Genomic DNA, 18,031 nt, shown 5'->3' with positions numbered 1-18,031 from the left:
CTCATAAATCTCAAGCATGGCTAATGTTCACATGCTAAGGAAGAAGAACTTCAAACATTGTGGCTTTGAAGAAATGAAGCATCGAAACCATCATCTTCGATTGCTTTGACCTTTCTTATCCATTTACACTAATGTAAGATCATAGTCAACTAGTCTTGATGATGCTGCAGCTTGCAAAGTAATAAGAGTCTTCTGTCGAGGACCAATCCACTTATCCATTCCTTGAACGAACCCTCAGAAAATAACATTTTGTTGGATTTATCTAGGTATGTATTCTCATCTTCTCTGTATTTCAGAACCGTGTATCCCTGTACTTTGCCAGGCTTGAATCCCAGGTAACATTCACAAGATGACGTTTTGGTGGATTTAACCAAATATACATAACTACTTGTTTTAAGGTTAGTACATAGGCATAAACAGTGAAGTTGATGCAGTAATGAAGTCAGTTGATTTGCCAAAAGAAAAAGGGAAGGAATTATCTAGAATCGCCTTACAGAATGATTCTTCTACCAGAATGAGATATAAAAAAAAACACAGAGCTTAGTGAGGTGAGAAATGTAAGGAAGAGAAATCAGTCGAATGAGTTGGAAGGATGAGCTACCCAATCAAAACCTCCACAAAATAGCCTCCAAATACCTCTCTCAGCTAGGATCTTTCCTGTGCCGCATAACAATAATCTGGTTTACAATTCTGCTTTGAGTTTGTGTGTTTTTTGTTTGTTTTCCCGGGAGAAGAGCCAGTGCAACAATTTCCATACCTTACTATGGATGGAAGAGGGCTCTGATGTTCCAGTCTTTGGATTGCAGAGCATCTCATAGCTGTGTTTCAAATGGGGACCAATAGCTCTTTCCTGTCAAGGACATACATTCATGAGTTAAGAGAGAAATCCCGATTAGGAAGTTCTTAGATCGTGATGGAGAAAGTACCTTGAAAACGTCAAATGGGCATAAATCAGCATTTCCACAACTCTGCCATACATACAGTTACATAGATTAAAATTCCCCATCGGTAGAAGGAAATGCAATGCAGAAAATTATGAAATTGGTCACTTTAAAAATTCTCACTTTGTAGGCTGAAAATGAAACAATAAAAATGACATAAAACTAGCATCTTTAAATATGTCTCATTTTCAATTAGATAAAGACAAACATACTAGGAACTGGTTTTAGATAAAAAAAATTCCCAAATATCTCTAAATAACAGTTCCTATTAGAACATAAGAGCAACCTTGAATTACAAACAAGTGAAGAAGAACATTCAATTCCATTAACAAGTAAAGGAGAAATACTCAAAATGCTGAGATAGAGGTTATTATATTAAAGTCGCAAGGAAAGAAAGATAAATTTGAACTTCAAACTACACGAGGCCAGACTACAGTTTACTGGATGATAAGCCCACATCGTGCCCAAAAACAGGCAAGTTACAAGGGCACAGCTTCTCAAACCATTACCATTTTTCTTCTAAACATATTTCAATGCCCTGTCTGTGGTATTTGTCTCAGAAATATAGCTTGATAAGAATTATGCAAGTACCATGTTTGGTTTTACTAACAAAATGAAGAGGTGAAGTAAAAGAACAGAAAGGTATGAATGGGATATGACATACAATATAAAGTGATAATAAGCTTAAATAATGCTAATTAATTAAACTTTACCGGCAATGTTACAGGAGCTTCATTGTGCAAAACTTGCACAAAATATTTGCTTCTGTTACCCTTATTGCTTTTAGAAATATTGGCCGGACACTGGTACAAAACCAGCATGTTATTCCCTGCAAATGGTGCTATGGCACTTCCCCTCCAGTTTCTTTCCTTGGGAGGCTTCACAGGGAAATCCAAGGGCTCGTCTCTTTGGATTTTATCTAGTTCTGAAAGATTCAAGGAGAGATATAGTAGAATTAAATGAAAATATAAATCAACAAACTCAAACAGATCCGTCAATTTCCACCATTAAACGAAATCTCACCAGATCCTTCAATAAAAAGTCCCAGGAGACAAGTGAAAGGCACAATAGTCTCAGCATGAGCAAATCGAAGTCTTGCTTTTTCAAAAGTTCCTGGGGCATGGTTTTCTAGGAAAAATGAAAGGAAATAATATCAGCACAACCTTTTGCTACCATGGCAAAGATGTTATAGTCATAATGTTACAAACGCTTTACTCATGCCTTTTCCTTGAATCAAGAAAAAGAAATCGAAAAGGAGCTTTTATATATCAATCAGAGAGGAGTGCATAACAGTTCTTATCATCAAGTTTGACAAATTACAGTTGTTCAAGATCATTTTCCGGACTACGTTGGCTTCAAATCATCCTTACAAAAAAACTGTGTAAGAAAGGTAACTCTTATGAAAATTCCAAATCATGCGAGCTCCATGTAAGGTCCTCAACAATTATTAGAAAACTAGTATGTCATGTATGGCATCTGTATACTAGAGGTGGCAGACTGACAGATCAGTTGTAATGCTGAGTGGTATTGTAAAAATATCATTAAGAGGGCAGTAATTAATTCTCAAAAAATTCCCCATGCAGTTATTGATTAAATAGCTGGGACCCTGTTCTGAAACTGGCACATCTAAGATACAGTTTGTGGTTCCAAGCTCCAGTCCTAACCGAAAGTTGTTGATTTCAAGTACCCCAAGGAAAACACACTTTAGAAATATCTCACAATCTGTGGAAGAGCCAAACGTCCAATTTGATTCTTACCTTCCTTAGCCACAATGGCCTGTTCCATGGATAGAATAACATCTTGGAGCAAAGGAGCTCCCATATGGTAATTTAGTGAGTTGCCATAACCTTTTAGCAGAAACACCTCCAGATCATCCGTCCACTCAAGCAGAGCAACCTAATCATGTGAAACCACAAATTATACTATTAAAACAGCAATTACAAAAAATTTATCAGAAGAAGATCACTGTGTCTAAGATGTGGAGCCTAATTAACACCCTACGCTGAGGAATTTTATTTCATTAACTGTTATTTCATTAAGGGCAGTTTGGGAATTTTACTCTTGTATCTCGGTAGCCCTAATTTTCTCTTTATAATTGAGGGGCCCCGCTATTAGGGTTTTATCATCTTAATCCGAGGAGCATCTCGAGTTGCAGCCCATGAGGTTAGAGAGAAACACCTGTAAGTGTGCAATTTCTCTTGTAAACTATTTCATCTTCATTGTGGATTATTGCAGCGGCGGAAGATAGGACGTAGTCTCACCTTGAGGTGAACCTGTATAAATCTTGTTGTGATTTTTCGTGCTTGTTTTTCCTTTCTTCCGCGTTTATTATTATTGCTCTAGTTAGTTTGAAATTAGGGCCGCTAACTCCTAACAAGTGGTATCAGAGCTTTGGTTCGTGATTGAGAACAATGGCTGGCGGAGAAGGATCGGCACTTGGAATCAACAAGTTTGATGGTATGGATTTTGCATTTTGGAGGATGCAAATCAAAGATAATTTTTTTCACGTACCACTTCTGGATATGAAACCAGAATGTATGAAAGATGATGAATGGAATCTCTTTAATGGAAAAGTGTTGGGAGTAGTCCGGTTAGCACTATCGAAGAACATTGCTCACAACGTGGTGTCGGAGAAAACTATAGCAAGGATGATGAAGATTCTATTCGACATGAATGAAAAGCCTTCCGCAAATAATAAGGTGCATCTCATGAAAAAACTCAACAATTTAAAGATGACAGAAAATACATCAGTTGCATCGCATTTGAATGAGTTTAGCACGATTGTCAATCAATTGACATCCGTTCAAATTAAATTTGATGATGAGGTTCATGCTTTAATTCTTTTGGCGTCTCTACCAAATTGGTGGGAGCCTACGAGGGCAGCAGTTAGCAACTCTCTAGGCAACGGGAAGTTGATCTTTAATGATGTTTGGGATACCATTCTCGCAGAGGAAGTTCGTAGAAAGGACTCTGGAATATCGTTGACATCTAATTTTGCCCTAAGTGTCGATACTAGGGGCAGAAACTTCGAGAGGAATTCCAACAAGGGCAATGGTAGAGGGAAGTCAAAGAATGGTAGAAACAAGTCTAAATTCAAAAGGAATGCGGAATACAGGAATTGTATCAAGTCTGGTCACATAAAGAAGAACTGCAGAGCACCGAAGAAGGATGAAAAGAAAAACGATGTTGCAAATGCGGTGACTGAAGAGGTACAAGATACTTTACTCTTGTCGGTTGATAGCCCTATTGATTATTGGGTGTTAGATTCAGGAGCTTCTTTTCACACACCGCACATCATGAGATTATGGAGAATTATGTTGCTAGAGATCATGAGAAGGTGTACCTTACTGATGGAGAACCTTTGGATATTGTCGGTATTGGTAATGTCAGTTTGAGGATGTCAAACAGGACAGTGTAGAAAATTCACAAGGTGAGACATGTACCAAAACTATGTTTAAGTTGTGGAGCCTAATTAACTCCTTACGCTGAGTTGATTGTGTATCATGGTTGCCCTAAATTTTTCTTATAATTGAGGGACGTCGCTATTAGGGTTTAATCATCTTAATCTAAGGAGCATCTCAAGTTACAACCCGAGAGGTTAGAGAGAAACACCTGTAAGAGTGCAATTTCTTTTGTAAAGTATTTCATCTTCATAGTGGATTACTACAACGGCAGAAGACAGGATGTGGTCTCACCTTGAGGTGAACCTATATAAATCTTGTTGTGCTTTTTCGTGTTTGTTTCTCCCTTCTTCCGTGTTTATTATTATTACTCTCGTTAGTTTGGAATTAGGGCGTCTAATTCCTAGCAAGTGGTATCAAAGCTTTGGTTCGTGATTGAGAGCAATGGCTGGCGGAGAAGTATCGACACTTGGAATCAACAAGTTTGATGGTATGGATTTTGCGTTTGGGAAGATGCAAATCGAAGATGATCTAGTAAAGTAAAAAGCTGCATGCACCACTTCTGGATATGAAACCAGAAGGTACGAAAGATGACGAATGCAATCTCATCGATAGACAAGTGTTGGGAGTAGTCCAGTTAACACTATCAAAGAACATTGCTCACAACGTGACGTCGGAGAAACCCAGAGCGGGGATGATGAAGATTCTATCTGACATAAATGAGAAGCCTTCCACAAATAATAAGGTACAACTCATGGCAAAACTCTTCAATTTAAAGATGATAGAAAATACAACGGTTGCATATCATTTGAATGAGTTTAGCACGATTGTCAATCAATTGACATCCGTTCAAATGAAATTTGATGATGAGGTTTGTGCTGTAATTCTTTTGGCGTCTTTGCCAAATTGTCAGGAACCTTTGAGGGCTGCGGTCAGCAACTCTGTAGGCAATGGGAAGTTGATCTTTAATGATGTTCGGGACACCATTCTCGCGGAAGAAGTTCATAAAAAAGACTCTGGAGAATCGTCGACATCTAATTCTGCCCTAAGTGTTGATACTAGGGGCAGGAACTTCAAGAGGAATTCCAACAAGACAATGGTAGAGGGAAGTCAAGGAATGGTAGAAGCAAGTCCAAATTCGGAAGAAATGTGGAATGTTGGAATTGTGGCAAGTCTAGTCACATAAAGAAGAACTGCAGAGTACCAACGAAGGATGAAAAGAAAAATGATGTTGCAAATGCGGTGACTGAAGAGGCATAAGATGCTTTACTCTTGTCGGATGATAGCCCTATTGACTCTTGGGTGTTAGATTCAGGAGCTTCTTTTCACACCACCGCACATCATGAGATCATGAAGAATTATGTTGTTGGAGATCATGGGAAGGTGTATCTTGTTGATGGAGAACCTTTGGATATTGTCGGTATTGGTAATGTCAGTTTGAGGATGTCAAACGGGATAGTGTGGAAAATTCACAAGGTGAAACATGTACCAAGACTGATGCGTAATCTGATCTCAATAAGACAACTTGATGATAAAGGTCATAATGTGAGTTTTAATTGTGCTGCTTGGAAAGTCACAAAGGGATCCGTAGTATTTGCACAAGGAGTTAAAACTGGAACTCTTTACATCACTTCTAGTTGCAGAGACATAGTTGCAGTTGTTAATGCTGTTACTGATTCTGACTTGTGGCATTATAGGCTCGGTCACATGAGTAAAAAGGGAATGAAAGTGTTTCAATCCAAACGAAAGTTACCGGGATTGAAAACTGTAAATAACAGTTTGTGTGAAGGCTATATTTTTGGCAAGCAGAAAAGGGTTAGCTCTCTAAGGCCGAAAAAGAACAAAAGACAACAAAATTGGAGTTGGTTCACACTGATGTGTGGGGGCCTTCAACTGTTACTTCCCTTGGTGGTTCTAACTACTATGTGACATTTATTGATGATGCAAGCAAAAAGGTATGGGTTTATTTCCTGAAAAAGAAATCTGATGTCTTTGATACCTTCAAGAGATAGAGAGTAATGGTTGAGAATGAGACATATTTGAAGGTGAAGTGTTCGTAGTCAAATAATGGGGGAGAATACATAGATGATGATTTCAAGCGGTATTATGCTGATAATGGAATGAAGATGAAGAAGACCATTCCTGGAAAACCTCAACAAAATGGTGTAGCTAAGAGGATGAACAGGACCTTGAACGAGCTTGCTAGGACTATGAGGTTGCATGCTAGATTGTCGAAGATGTTCTGGCCCGAGGCTATAAGCATTGCTGCCTATTTGATCAACAGAGGTCCCTCAACACCATTAGATTACAAAATACTAGAGGAGGTCTGGAGCGACAAAGAGGTAAACCTTTCTTTCTTGAAAGTTTTTTGTTGTGTTTCTTATATTCATGTTGATTCTACTGCTAGAAGTAAATTTGATGTTTCCCCTCCGCCGTGGCGGCAGTGGGACATCTTTCGGGAGATTTTAGATATTACCTCACTTCTCTCTTGTATTTGGTCTCACATTCCGAGATCTGCAAATTTGGCAGCAAATGTGCTTGCCAAGCAGAGAGCATCCCTACAATCTCTTGTTGTTAAGGATATGTTCCCTCTTCCTTTGTAAATTTCCTCTTGTTAATGTAAATACATCTTTATCAAAAAAAAAAAAAAAAGTAAATTTAATGTCAAATCTAAATTATGTTTCTTTATTGGCTATGGTGGTACTGAGTTTGGTTATTGCTTCCGGGATAACTAAAGTCATAAGGTCGTCAGGAGCAAAGACGTGATCTTCAATGAAGGTGCCTTGTATAAAGACAAGTTGAGAACAGAGTCTGAGAGTACAAGTGATGAAGCCAAGGAGTCTGAAGTGATTCAGTTGAAAGATCTTCCAGCTATTGAGATGGAGAATATTGCTCAGAAAGACCAGGAGAACATACCCAGAAGTAAATCAGAACATTCCTGTGACTAAACTCAGGAGATCTGCTAGAATTAGCAGACCACCACAGAGGTACTCCCCTGCACTGAGTTATATTTTATTGACTGATAAAGGTGAACCAGAAAGTTACGAGGAAGTTGTGCAAGTTGATGAATCAACCAAGTGGGAGTTGGCCATGAAGGACGAGATGGGTTCATTGATATCCAATCAAACATGGCAGTTGACTGAGTTACCAAACGGGAAGAAGGCCCTGCAGAATAAATAGGTGTACCGAATAAAAGACGAACATGATGGTAGCAAGTGGTACAAGGCAAGATTAGTGGTAAAAGGCTTTAAACAAAAAGAAGACATTGATTACACTGAGATTTTCTCTCCAATAGTGAAATTGACTACTATTAGAACAGTGTTTGAACTAGTGGCAAATGAAGACTTGCACTTAGAGCAGTTAGATGTAAAGACAGTTTTTCTTCATGGTGATTTGGAGGAAGAAATTTACATGATGCAGCCACAGGGTTTCAAAGTACAAGGAAAGGAGAAAATGGTGTGCAAACTTCACAAAAGCCTGTATAGTCTTAAACAAGCTCTAAGACAATGGTATAAGAAGTTTGACACTTTTATGAGTAGTAATGGTTTAATGAGGTGCCAGGCAGATCATGATGTTATGTGAAGAAGCTTAATGACTCCTACATTATTCTACTACTATATATTGATGACATGCTGATAGCAGATATTAGTAAATAGGAAATAGATAAGTTGAAAAGGGAGTTGTCGAAGAAGTTTGCAATGAAGGATTTGGGTGCTGCAAAACAAATCCTTGGGATGAGGATTACTAGAAATACTGATGTCTTGAAACTATCACAAGAAGAATATGTGAAGAAGGTGTTGAGCAGATTCAACATGAATGATGCAAAACTAGTGAGTACTCCTTTGGCTAGTCACTTTAGGTTATCTAAGGAGCGGTCACCTTCTACAAGGCAGGAGCAAGCCAACATGGCCAATGTGCCTTATGCTTCTGCTATTGGTAGTCTCATGTATGTCATGGTGTGTACTAGACCAGACATAGCTCATGCAGTGAAGTGGATTCTCAGGTATTGAGAGGCACTGCAGACTCAGCCTTATGTTTCAGGAAGTCAAACTTGGGATTACAGGGTTATGTAGATGCTAAACATGGCTAAAGACATTGATGGCAAGAAGAGTACCACTGGATATGTATACACATCGGGTGGTATAGCAGTTAGTTGGGTCTCTAAGTTGCAAAAGATAGTTGTTCTTTCCACTACTGAGGTAGAATATGTTGCCAAGACCGAAGCTAGCAAAGAGATGGTATGGTTGTAGTTTTCTGCGAAGAATTAGGTCTCAAACATGGGAAAAATGTGTTGTATTGTAACAGTCAGAGTGTTATTCATTTAGCAAAGAAACTTGTTTATCATGTTAGAACAAAGCACATACAGGTGCGTTATCACTTCATCAGATCGGCTCTAGAGGATGGAGTCTTAGCGCTTGAGAAGATTCAAGGAAGTCAAAATCCGACATATATGTTGACAAAGATTGTTACGATCGAGAAACTGAAGTTGTGTGCAACTTCAGTTGGACTTCTCTCTGAGGATTGAGAAGTTGTTGCCGCTGCAGAGGAGATATTGATGATGGATTAGTCTCCAAGTGGGAGATTGTTAAGTTGTGGAGCCTAATTAACACCTTACGCTGAGTTGGTCGTGTATCATGGTTGCCCTAATTTTCTCTTTATAATTGAGGGGTGCCGCTATTAGGGTTTAATCGTCTTAATCCGAGGAGCATCTTGAGTTGCAGCCTGAGAGGTTAGAGAGAAACACCTCTTGTAAAGTATTTCATCTTCATAGTGCAACGACGGAAGTCAGGACATAGTCTCACCTTGAGGCGAACCTATATAAATCTTGTTGTGCTTTTTCGTGCTTGTTTTTTCCCTTCTTCCGCGATTATTATTATTGCTCTCATTAGTTTGGAATTAGGGTGTCTAATTTCTAACAAACTGATGCGTAATCTGATCTCGGTCGGGCATAAATGTGACTTTTAATGGTGCTATCTAGAAAGTCACAAAGGGATCCATGGTTGTTGCATGAGGAATTAAAACTGGAACTCTTTACATCACTTCCAGTTGCAGAGACACGGTTGCAGTTGCTGATGCTGTTATTGATCCTAACTTGTGGCTTTATAGGCTCGGTTACATGAGTGAGAAGGGAATGAAAGTGCTTCAATCCAAAGGGAAGCTACCAAGGTTGAAAACTGTAAACAACAATTTGTGTGAAGGCTGTATTTTTGGCAAGCAGAAAAGGGTTAGCTTTTCTAAGGCCAGAAAGGAACAAATGACAACAAAATTGGACTTGGTTCACACTGATGTGTGGGGGCCTTCAACTGTTACTTCCCTTGGTGGTTCTAACTACTATGGGACATTTATTGATGATGCAAGTAGAAAGGTATGAGTTTATTTCCTGAAAAAAAAAAATCTAATGTCTTTGATACCTTCAAGAGATAGAGAACAATGGTTGAGAATGAGACAAATTTGAAAGTGAAGTGCTTACAATCAGATAATGGGAGAGAATACGTAGATGATGATTTCAAGCAGTACTGTGCTGATAATGGAATCAAGATGAAGAAGACCATTCCTGGAAAACCTCAACAGAATGGTGTGGCTGAGAGGATGAACAAAACTTTGAACAAGCGTGCTAGGAGCATAAGATTACATGCGGGATTGCCAAAGATGTTCTGGTCTGAGGCTATTAGCACTGTTGCCTATTTGAACAATAAATGTCCCTCAACACCATTGGATTGCAAAATACCAGAAGAGGTCTCAAGCGGCAAAGAGGTAAACCTTTCTTTCTTAAAAGTGTTTGGTTGTGTTTCTTATATTTACATTGATTCTGCTGCTAGAAGTAAACTTGATGCCAAATCTAAATTATGTTTCTTTATTGGCTATGGTGGTATCGAGTTTGGTTATCGCTTCTGGAATGACCAAAATCGTAAGGTTATCAGGATCAAGGACGTGATCTTCAATGAAGGTGTCTTGTATAAAGACAGGTTGAAAACAGAGTCTAAGAGAACAAGTGATGAAGCCAAGAAGTCTAAAGTGGTTCAGTTGAAAGATATTCCAGCTATTGAGATGGAGAATATTGCTCAAAAAGACTAGGAGAACATACCCCTAGAAGTAAATCAAAACATTTGTGACTGAACTTAGGAGATCTGTCAGAACTAGCAGACCACCACAGAGGTACTCCCCTGCACTTAATTATATTTTGTTGACTGATAAAGGTGAATCAGAGAGTTATGAAGACGTTGTGCAAGTTGATGAATCAACCAAGTGGGAGTTGGCCATGCGGGATGAGATGGATTCATTGTTATCGAATCAGAAATGGCAGTTGACCGAGCTACCAAAAGGAAAGAAGGCCTTGCAGAACAAATGGGTGTACCAAATAAAAGACGAACATGATGGCAGCAAGCGGTACAAGGCAAGACTAGTGGTAAAGGGCTTTCAACAAAAAGAATTGACTACTATTAGAACAGTACTTAGACTAGTGGCAAATGAAGACTTGCACTAAGAGCAGTTGGACATAAGGACAACCGTTCTTCATGGTGATTTGGAGGAAGAAATTTACATGATGCAACCACAGGGTTTCAAAGCACAAGGAAAGGAGAAAATGGTGTGCAAACTTCAAAAGAGCTTGTACGGTCTTAAACAAGCTCCAAGACAATGGTATAAGAAGTTTGACACCTTTAGGTGTCAGGCAAATCATTACTGTTATGTGAAAAAACTTGATGACTCCTACATCATTCTACTGTTATATGTTGATGACATGTTGATAACAGGTGCTTGCAAATAGGATATAGATAATTTGAAAAGGGAGTTGTCGAAGAAGTTTGCAATGAAGGATTTGGGTGTTGCAAAACAAATCCTTTCTCTGTAGAGGGTGACTTTGGATTTGCTCCCTCCACCTTTGTAATTTTATCTTGTTAATAAAAATACATCTTCATAAAAAATTAAAAAAAAGAAGGTGACTGCTCCTTAGATAGCCTAAAGTGATTAGCCAAAGAAGTATTCACTAGTTTTGCATCATTCATGTTGAATCTGCTTAGCACCTTCTTCACATATTCTTCTTCTGACAGTTTCAAGACATGATTACTAGAGATATTGATGTCTTGAAACTGTCACAAGAAGAATATGTGAAGAAGGTGCTACGCAGATTCAACATGAATGATGCAAAACCAGTGAGTACTTCTTTGACTAGTCACTCTAGGCTATCTAAGGAGCAGTCACCTTCTACAAAGCAGAAGCGAACCAACATGGCCAATGTGCCTTATGCTTATGCTATTGGCAGTTTCATGTATGCCATGGTGTGCACTAGACCAGACATAGCTCATGCAGTGGAAGTTGTGAGCACATATATGAGTAATCCAGGTAAAAATCATTGGGAAGCAGTGAAGTGGATTCTCAGGTATTTGAGAGGCACTGCAGACTCAGTCTTATGTTTCAGAAACTCAGACTTGGGATTACAGGTTTATATAGATGCTGACATGGCTGAAGACATTGATGGCAGGAAGAGTACCATTGGATATGTATACACATTGGGTGGTACAACAGTTAATTGGGTCTCTAAGTTGCAGAAGATAATTGCTCTTTCCACCACTAAGGCAAAATTTGTCGCTGTGACTGAAGCCAACAAAGAGATGGTATGACTGCAGTCTTTCTGGGAAGAACTAGGTCTCAAACATGGGAAGAATGTGTTGTATTGTGACAATCAATCCTGTTTATCATGTCAGAACAAAGCACATACAAATGCATAATCACTTCATCAGATCGGCTCTAGAGGATGGAGTCTTAGCACTTGAGAAGATTCAAGAGAGTTAAAATCCGGCTGATATGTTGACAAAGACTGTTAGGATCGAGAAACTGAAGTTGTGTTCAACTTTAGTTGGACTTCTCTCTGAGGATTGAGAAGTTGTTCAGAGGAGATATTGATGATGGATTAGTCGTCGAGTGGGAGATTGTCAAGATGTGAAGCCTAATTAAAGCCCTATGCTGAGTTGGGAATTTTACTCTTGTATCGTTGTTGCCCTAATTTTCTCTTTATAATTGAGAGGCGCCGCTATTAGGGTTTTATTATCTTAATCCGAGGAGCATCTTGAGTTGCAGCCCGAGAGGTTAGAGAGAAACACCTGTAAGTGTGTTATTTCTCCAGTAAAGTATTTCATCTTCATAGTGGATTACTACAGCAGCGGAAGACAAGACATAGTCTCATCTTGAGGCGAACCTGTATAAATGTTATAGTGTTTTTTCGTGCTTGTTTTTCCCTTCTTCCGAATTTATTATTATTACTCTCGTTAGTTTGGAATTAGGACGTCTAATTCTTAACATGTGTCATGTACAATAGCAATTTAACAGATCCATCTCAGAAACCAAGTCCATGAAACCAAATATGTTAGCAAAAAACTACATCAGTAGATATCGTAATTGATACTTCAGACAAAGTAAAACCCACAAACCTCTGAAGGGTTGAAAAGACTGCAAGCTTGATCGGTTATGTCAAGTAAAGAGGCTTCCTGCAGAATTAACAAGCAAATAATACATATGAAGTTGGACTGAGGAAGAAGATCAATACACAAAAGTAAAAAAAAAATAAGGATCACAAACCTGCTTACAAAGAAACCAAAGGGAAGAAACATCTTGGCATGTGAAATTCAAGTGGTAACGTGTGAATAATGCTGAGGAAATTTCATAAAAAATTGGTTCTTTAAACTTGTTAACATCAGGCTCCCTACTCTCTCTAAATTCCTGCAACACAAAAAGACAAACCATATGAAAAAGACAAATTCTGTTCCTAGTTGAAGTTTGTCAGAGGTTGAAGCTTATGAAGAGAATTTTCTAATAATCTTCATAAACTGTGTCCATTTGCCAACAATATGTTTTTCATTTTGAAAAAATGTATTGCTGGAAAATTGACAGGGAGTAAAGTAAGAGGTACCACAGATTGATATTCCCATCAACCTCAGGAGATGGTTACCTAGAGTTACATAAGAGAGTTTTCAAGGTAGATGAAGAATTTCAAGAGTCGAATAGTATAAATCCAATACCTTATAAGTTTTACAAGTGTCATAAAATCTTAACCATATATCACTAGCCCGAGTTTCACTAATTACAGAGAAAGCACGATTCTTTCCAGGCCCTAGACTTCCTTTCTCTGAGAACATTCCCATGCCAAAAGCCACAGCACTGGCAGATGCCCTTGGAACCTGTATCATTTCACAGAAGAATTTACAGGATTTACAAGATGAATTTATGAAGGAAACATAAATTCAGTGCAATTTAAGGATCTCATCTCATTATGACTCCACAAATAAGCTGGCCTAGATAATAGTTGTCTGTTTAGTGGATTCCACCCAGAGTGGTTGGATGAGCTCAGTCATTCACAAAAAGTACCTGGGTAGCCCTGATTGAGAAGACTTCTGGATGATATTCCTCATTAAATAACTGTGGAAATCGTTCCCTTGTTCTGACTCCCAGATGGTACAGCTCTTCCTCTCCTATGCTAATCAACTCCCCACCTTTTGGTTTTCCTTTCCAAGGAGATGTCCACCCTCTCAACCAATCAGGAACTTTCTGTTCTAGTGCCTTTTGTTCTGCTTTTGCATCATTTAGAAGAGTTGCCAAACGAATAGCTAGCCGGTCTAACTCTTTGATGCGCTTTTTGGTAGGAGAACGAGTGCCATGCCTAGCCTGTAAAACATAAAAATGAAATTGGGAGCTTTCCATAAGATACTATCTATTTGTATATACTCCATACATGTAGGAAAGACCTATATGGCAAAGAAGGTAGATTTTCAATGATTCAATGTCCTAAAGCCTCTACACCTTTACAGATACAACATATACAACAAGATTGATTGACCTGTTTGAGTTTTTTTTCAGTTACTCAGGAACTGAACACAACTCGAGCTAAAACTCAGGGCTAAGTCAAGAAATGGACACTTTTGATCTTTGAAGTATAACTAGAACCATATGACACAGCTAGCTTGTCTTCTTTTTCCCAAAAAGGCACAATTAGGTTATAGTTTTGGCCATTTAAAAAGGAAATTATCCTACAACTAGGAAATAATAAAATATGAATTACCAGAAGATTTAAGTGCACAGCAGTACATCCAATTGGATTAGATGATGTTCCCAAGGCCTCATTGGCGAAACCTCTTGCAACATCATACCTGCAAACAAAATGATTTAGTAACATGTATTTATTGAACACAGAAAACTAATGCTAACAAGGCCTCATTGGTGAAACCTTGTGCAGCATCATTCCTGCAAACAAAATGAGTTAGCAATACGTATTTATTGAACCCTGAAAAATAATATTCACAATAGTAGTAGTAGTAGTAGTAGCTACAACAATAACAAATCTAAACAACTAATTTCTATCTTGAGATGAACCAGTATTAGCAGCAAAAATGTGCATCTTGATATGAATAACTACACAAGTGTACAAATAGAAATTGCATTGATTAAAGAATACGGTAAAAAAATTCTGTTCTCAAAACCTAAAGAGCAATTTCTTCAAGTGTAAGAAACAATATTGTAGCTTAGTGTCTTGGCTATGATTAAGGCATGGACACTGCTTCAGTATAACCAGTTGTTCACATTAATAAGCATGAGTGTACCTTTAAGAACATACATCCTTCTGTAGTGACATTTTTCCTTTCAAATTTCTTTTTTATCTTCTCTCTTTTCCACTGAATCCCCTCACAAAAACAAAAAAATAAAAAAAATAACTGAAAAAACTGCTAATAGTGTAAAAGTGAGAGAAGCAAGTCGAAGACTATAGGAGAGCTTCATTAATGAAATGTATTAATCCAAAAATATTGGCTCTGCTAAAAATCCATGTATCTTTTAACCCCAAAAGAACCAACATTGTCCACACAATTCTTTCTGTCAAAATAAGAAAATCCTTGAAAAGCTATATACTCAGACAGGAAAGTGGCTAGCCACAATCACAAGGATTGACCGAGAAACTAAACCTTAAACCAACAAATATGTTTGATCCCAATAAAGGTTATGTGCAACACTCTACAAGAGGTTGAGAAGAACAATATAAGATTAGATAGCACCAAAAGCCATAGTTTGTCTTCTGAAGGAGTAACTATGTTTGTGCATCAATAGACCCATGTTGTATTGGTTCTGTGTTCTTTTGATTGAGGAGGACAATTTTATGTGGCGATCAACTGGTTAAATTATGGAATATCATCAACTCCTTGGACAGTATCATCCAAAACTTGTTACTTGGAACCCTCCTCTTGGAAACAGACTAAAGCTTAACTTTGAAGGGAGCTCCAGGTGTAATCTGGGTCCAGTTGAGGGGATGGCGTGATCAAAGACTCCTCAGGTATTATCCTTCTTGTTTACCCTGCTCCTTTCGGCTTTGGGGATGCTACTGGCAGAGGTGACGGCCATTCTCGAGGGCATTAGACTTTATGTGGGCCATTTCCCTGCCTTCTTGATTGATAAAAGGGACTCTGCAATGGTCATTAGTTGGGCAAGAGAAAAGACAAAAAAAAAATCTGTGGCTCATATAGATGTTTCTTGGTAGCATATCTCCGAAAGTGTTAATAGCATTGCTGATACCTTGGCTACAGAAGGGGTTTCTAGGCAGCAGTTTGTTGTAGGAACTTCTCTTCCTTTTGACTTGGGCATTTGTTTTTGTTTTTGCTTTCTTTTGTTTGTAAGGTTTTTATACTCCTTTCTCCATAGGGAGCTTTCTTAATGGAGTCCTCTTATCTCGCTGTTAGAAAGAAAAAAAAAAATTGGGCAAACTTCTCTTTAGTGTTTACTTAACTATTATTATGAGACTCGTGCTTTATCCTGTTCATTCCAGGTTTCCTGGGTTCCCATGGTGCAGAGTGTAAATTCAATAGCACATAATATTATCTCAGTAACGTTCTCATCATTTATTTCTTGTTGTATTGTCTTCTTATCTCAATAACGTTCTCATCATTTAAAAAAACTATCTCCAACGAATAGGCATATTATATGCGTACAAACATTTTGGAAAGGCAACCAAAAAGAGATCACGCAAAATACTGTTTGAAGGGCAACGCCGAATAGTTTAGAAACACTGAAAACCGATGTCCCGTTGTGATATTCTGAATGGCAATCCTGCTTCTCAAATACCGACTAATTATCAATATCACCAAAATTTCCAAAAGCAGCCCAAGTGAAACTCTTATTTCAATATACAACAAGGAATAGCAGCAACTGAGTGCGAAAGAACAAAGAACTACCATCCCGGTTTGCAGATTCAGGATATTCCAAACGAAGGTCATGAAGTATTGGCATGAAGGATACACAATATGAGACACAAATAAATTATTTTTTAAATAAATTATAGATGATGGGAGAATGAAAAAAAATGAATGACGAGAAAGCGAGAGAGGGACCTCGTAACTGTCGAGAGATGTTTGCGAACGTCGATTGCCTCCGCTGCAAAAAGAACAACATAGAACACGAACAGAAAAGCCAAATACAAAGATTTCTTCATGTCGGAGCAAAATAATGGAATGTCTATCCTTGTCAAGAGATCACCGATACGAACACCTTGAGCTCAAAAAGAGAGAAAGCAGGAGAAAGATCTCAACAGCGTCAGCAACCCGTTTCTTTTCCTTCCGATTAGAGGGTGTCAGAAATCGGTGGCATCTAACCGAGCCAGTTCGGGAATAGCCCAAGCTTGGCTCGGCATTGGCTCGGTTTGGTTCGAATTATTCCAATCTAGAATCGACTTCCAGATTGGGATTAGGGGTTAGTGCACTTAGTAAGTGATGGGGAAGTGAGAGAAGTGAGAGGGACTGTAAAAGTACTTTAGGTAGTGAAAGTGAAAGTGAGAGGGACAGTACAGTAAAAGTATTTTCCGTAGTAAATCACTTATTTGTGTTAGTGTATACAATAAAAACTGTAGTGTAAAGTACTTGTTCAATAAAAATTGTAGTGTAAAGTACTTATTTATATTATAGGGGGTTAGTTCACAATGAATTTGAAATAAAGTTAAGATTTTAATTCATCTTAAATAAATTGATTCAACATTAACTCATCCTAGGGTGTTAGTGTAGACGACTTCAAGTGCACTAGAAAACAGATTAGTATTAGTGCCTAAAATAAAAAATATGATATAAACAAGAGAATGAATAATTTTTTATAATATACTTAAATAGATAATTAGTCAAAATAAATATGGTTACTACACTTATAAATGATTTAATGTGTAGTATTAAAATATATTAATAAACTAATTAATGAAAGACTATATTATATTACTTAATGATTACAATTTATTATAAATTAATATAATAATTATGTGTGACTAGAATAAATTATAATAAATAAATAAATAAGTAAAAAATAACAGAATTGAATATAATAAATAAATAAATTATTTTTTTAATAACATAAGATATATTTTAATATTAAAAATACTAATTTTATTCAGTAATAAAAATAATATAAAAAATAAATTCTTTTATCAATAACATAGTATATATTTTTGTGTATTATTAATTAATAAAATATTACCACAAAATTTAAAATCACTGATTTAATTAATTATAGCAATGGGATAATTAAACCAAAACAATTTATCAAATGTTTACTTTAAAAATATTTTAATTACGACCATTAAATTACTAATTTAATACAATAATTACAAAATGAATATACTAAATAAATGAAAACAACTATTTTATAAATAACAAAATATGGATAATTTTAAAATAT

At 37.4% G+C, this 18,031-nt stretch overlaps 1 protein-coding gene across 2 annotated transcripts; it reads right to left on the bottom strand.

Moving 5' to 3' along the window:
• Positions 1-450: 450 nt before the first annotated feature.
• LOC137940701 (uncharacterized) lies at positions 451-16,928 on the bottom strand. 2 transcript variants are annotated; one of them, XM_068785844.1, is made up of 12 exons: positions 16,705-16,928; positions 14,394-14,481; positions 13,703-13,999; positions 13,357-13,515; positions 12,917-13,057; positions 12,769-12,825; positions 2,699-2,837; positions 1,965-2,069; positions 1,655-1,866; positions 927-968; positions 758-850; positions 451-657 (listed from the first exon to the last, which is right to left on the bottom strand). In XM_068785844.1, exons 1-12 carry the CDS (start codon positions 16,803-16,805, stop codon positions 646-648), a joined length of 1,446 nt encoding a protein of 481 aa, XP_068641945.1. In that variant the 5' UTR covers positions 16,806-16,928; the 3' UTR covers positions 451-645. The 2 variants fall into 2 exon arrangements, with proteins under 2 accessions (XP_068641945.1, XP_068641940.1); XM_068785839.1 differs by having other exon boundaries at positions 451-850.
• Between the last annotated feature and the right edge of the window lie 1,103 nt (positions 16,929-18,031).

Source organism: Aristolochia californica, unplaced genomic scaffold, assembly GCF_029961685.1.
Source record: "Aristolochia californica isolate CCGP_79_NKW_82.1479 unplaced genomic scaffold, dmAriCali1.0.hap1 SCAF_10, whole genome shotgun sequence".
Taxonomy (NCBI): domain Eukaryota; kingdom Viridiplantae; phylum Streptophyta; class Magnoliopsida; order Piperales; family Aristolochiaceae; genus Aristolochia; species Aristolochia californica.
This window is presented reverse-complemented; position numbering and strand designations above follow the sequence as displayed.

Bases quoted from the DNA above. Each gene is read 5' to 3' on its own strand.
- LOC137940701 (XM_068785839.1), bottom strand. From the start codon at position 16,805: ATGAAGAAATCTTTGTATTTGGCTTTTCTGTTCGTGTTCTATGTTGTT. The intron at 14,482-16,704 runs GTCCCTCTCTCG...TTTTGTTTGCAG, and splicing joins CATCTCTCGACAGTTACGAG to GTATGATGTTGCAAGAGGTT. The intron at 14,000-14,393 runs GTAATTCATATT...TATGTTTTACAG, and splicing joins CTGTGCACTTAAATCTTCTG to GCTAGGCATGGCACTCGTTC.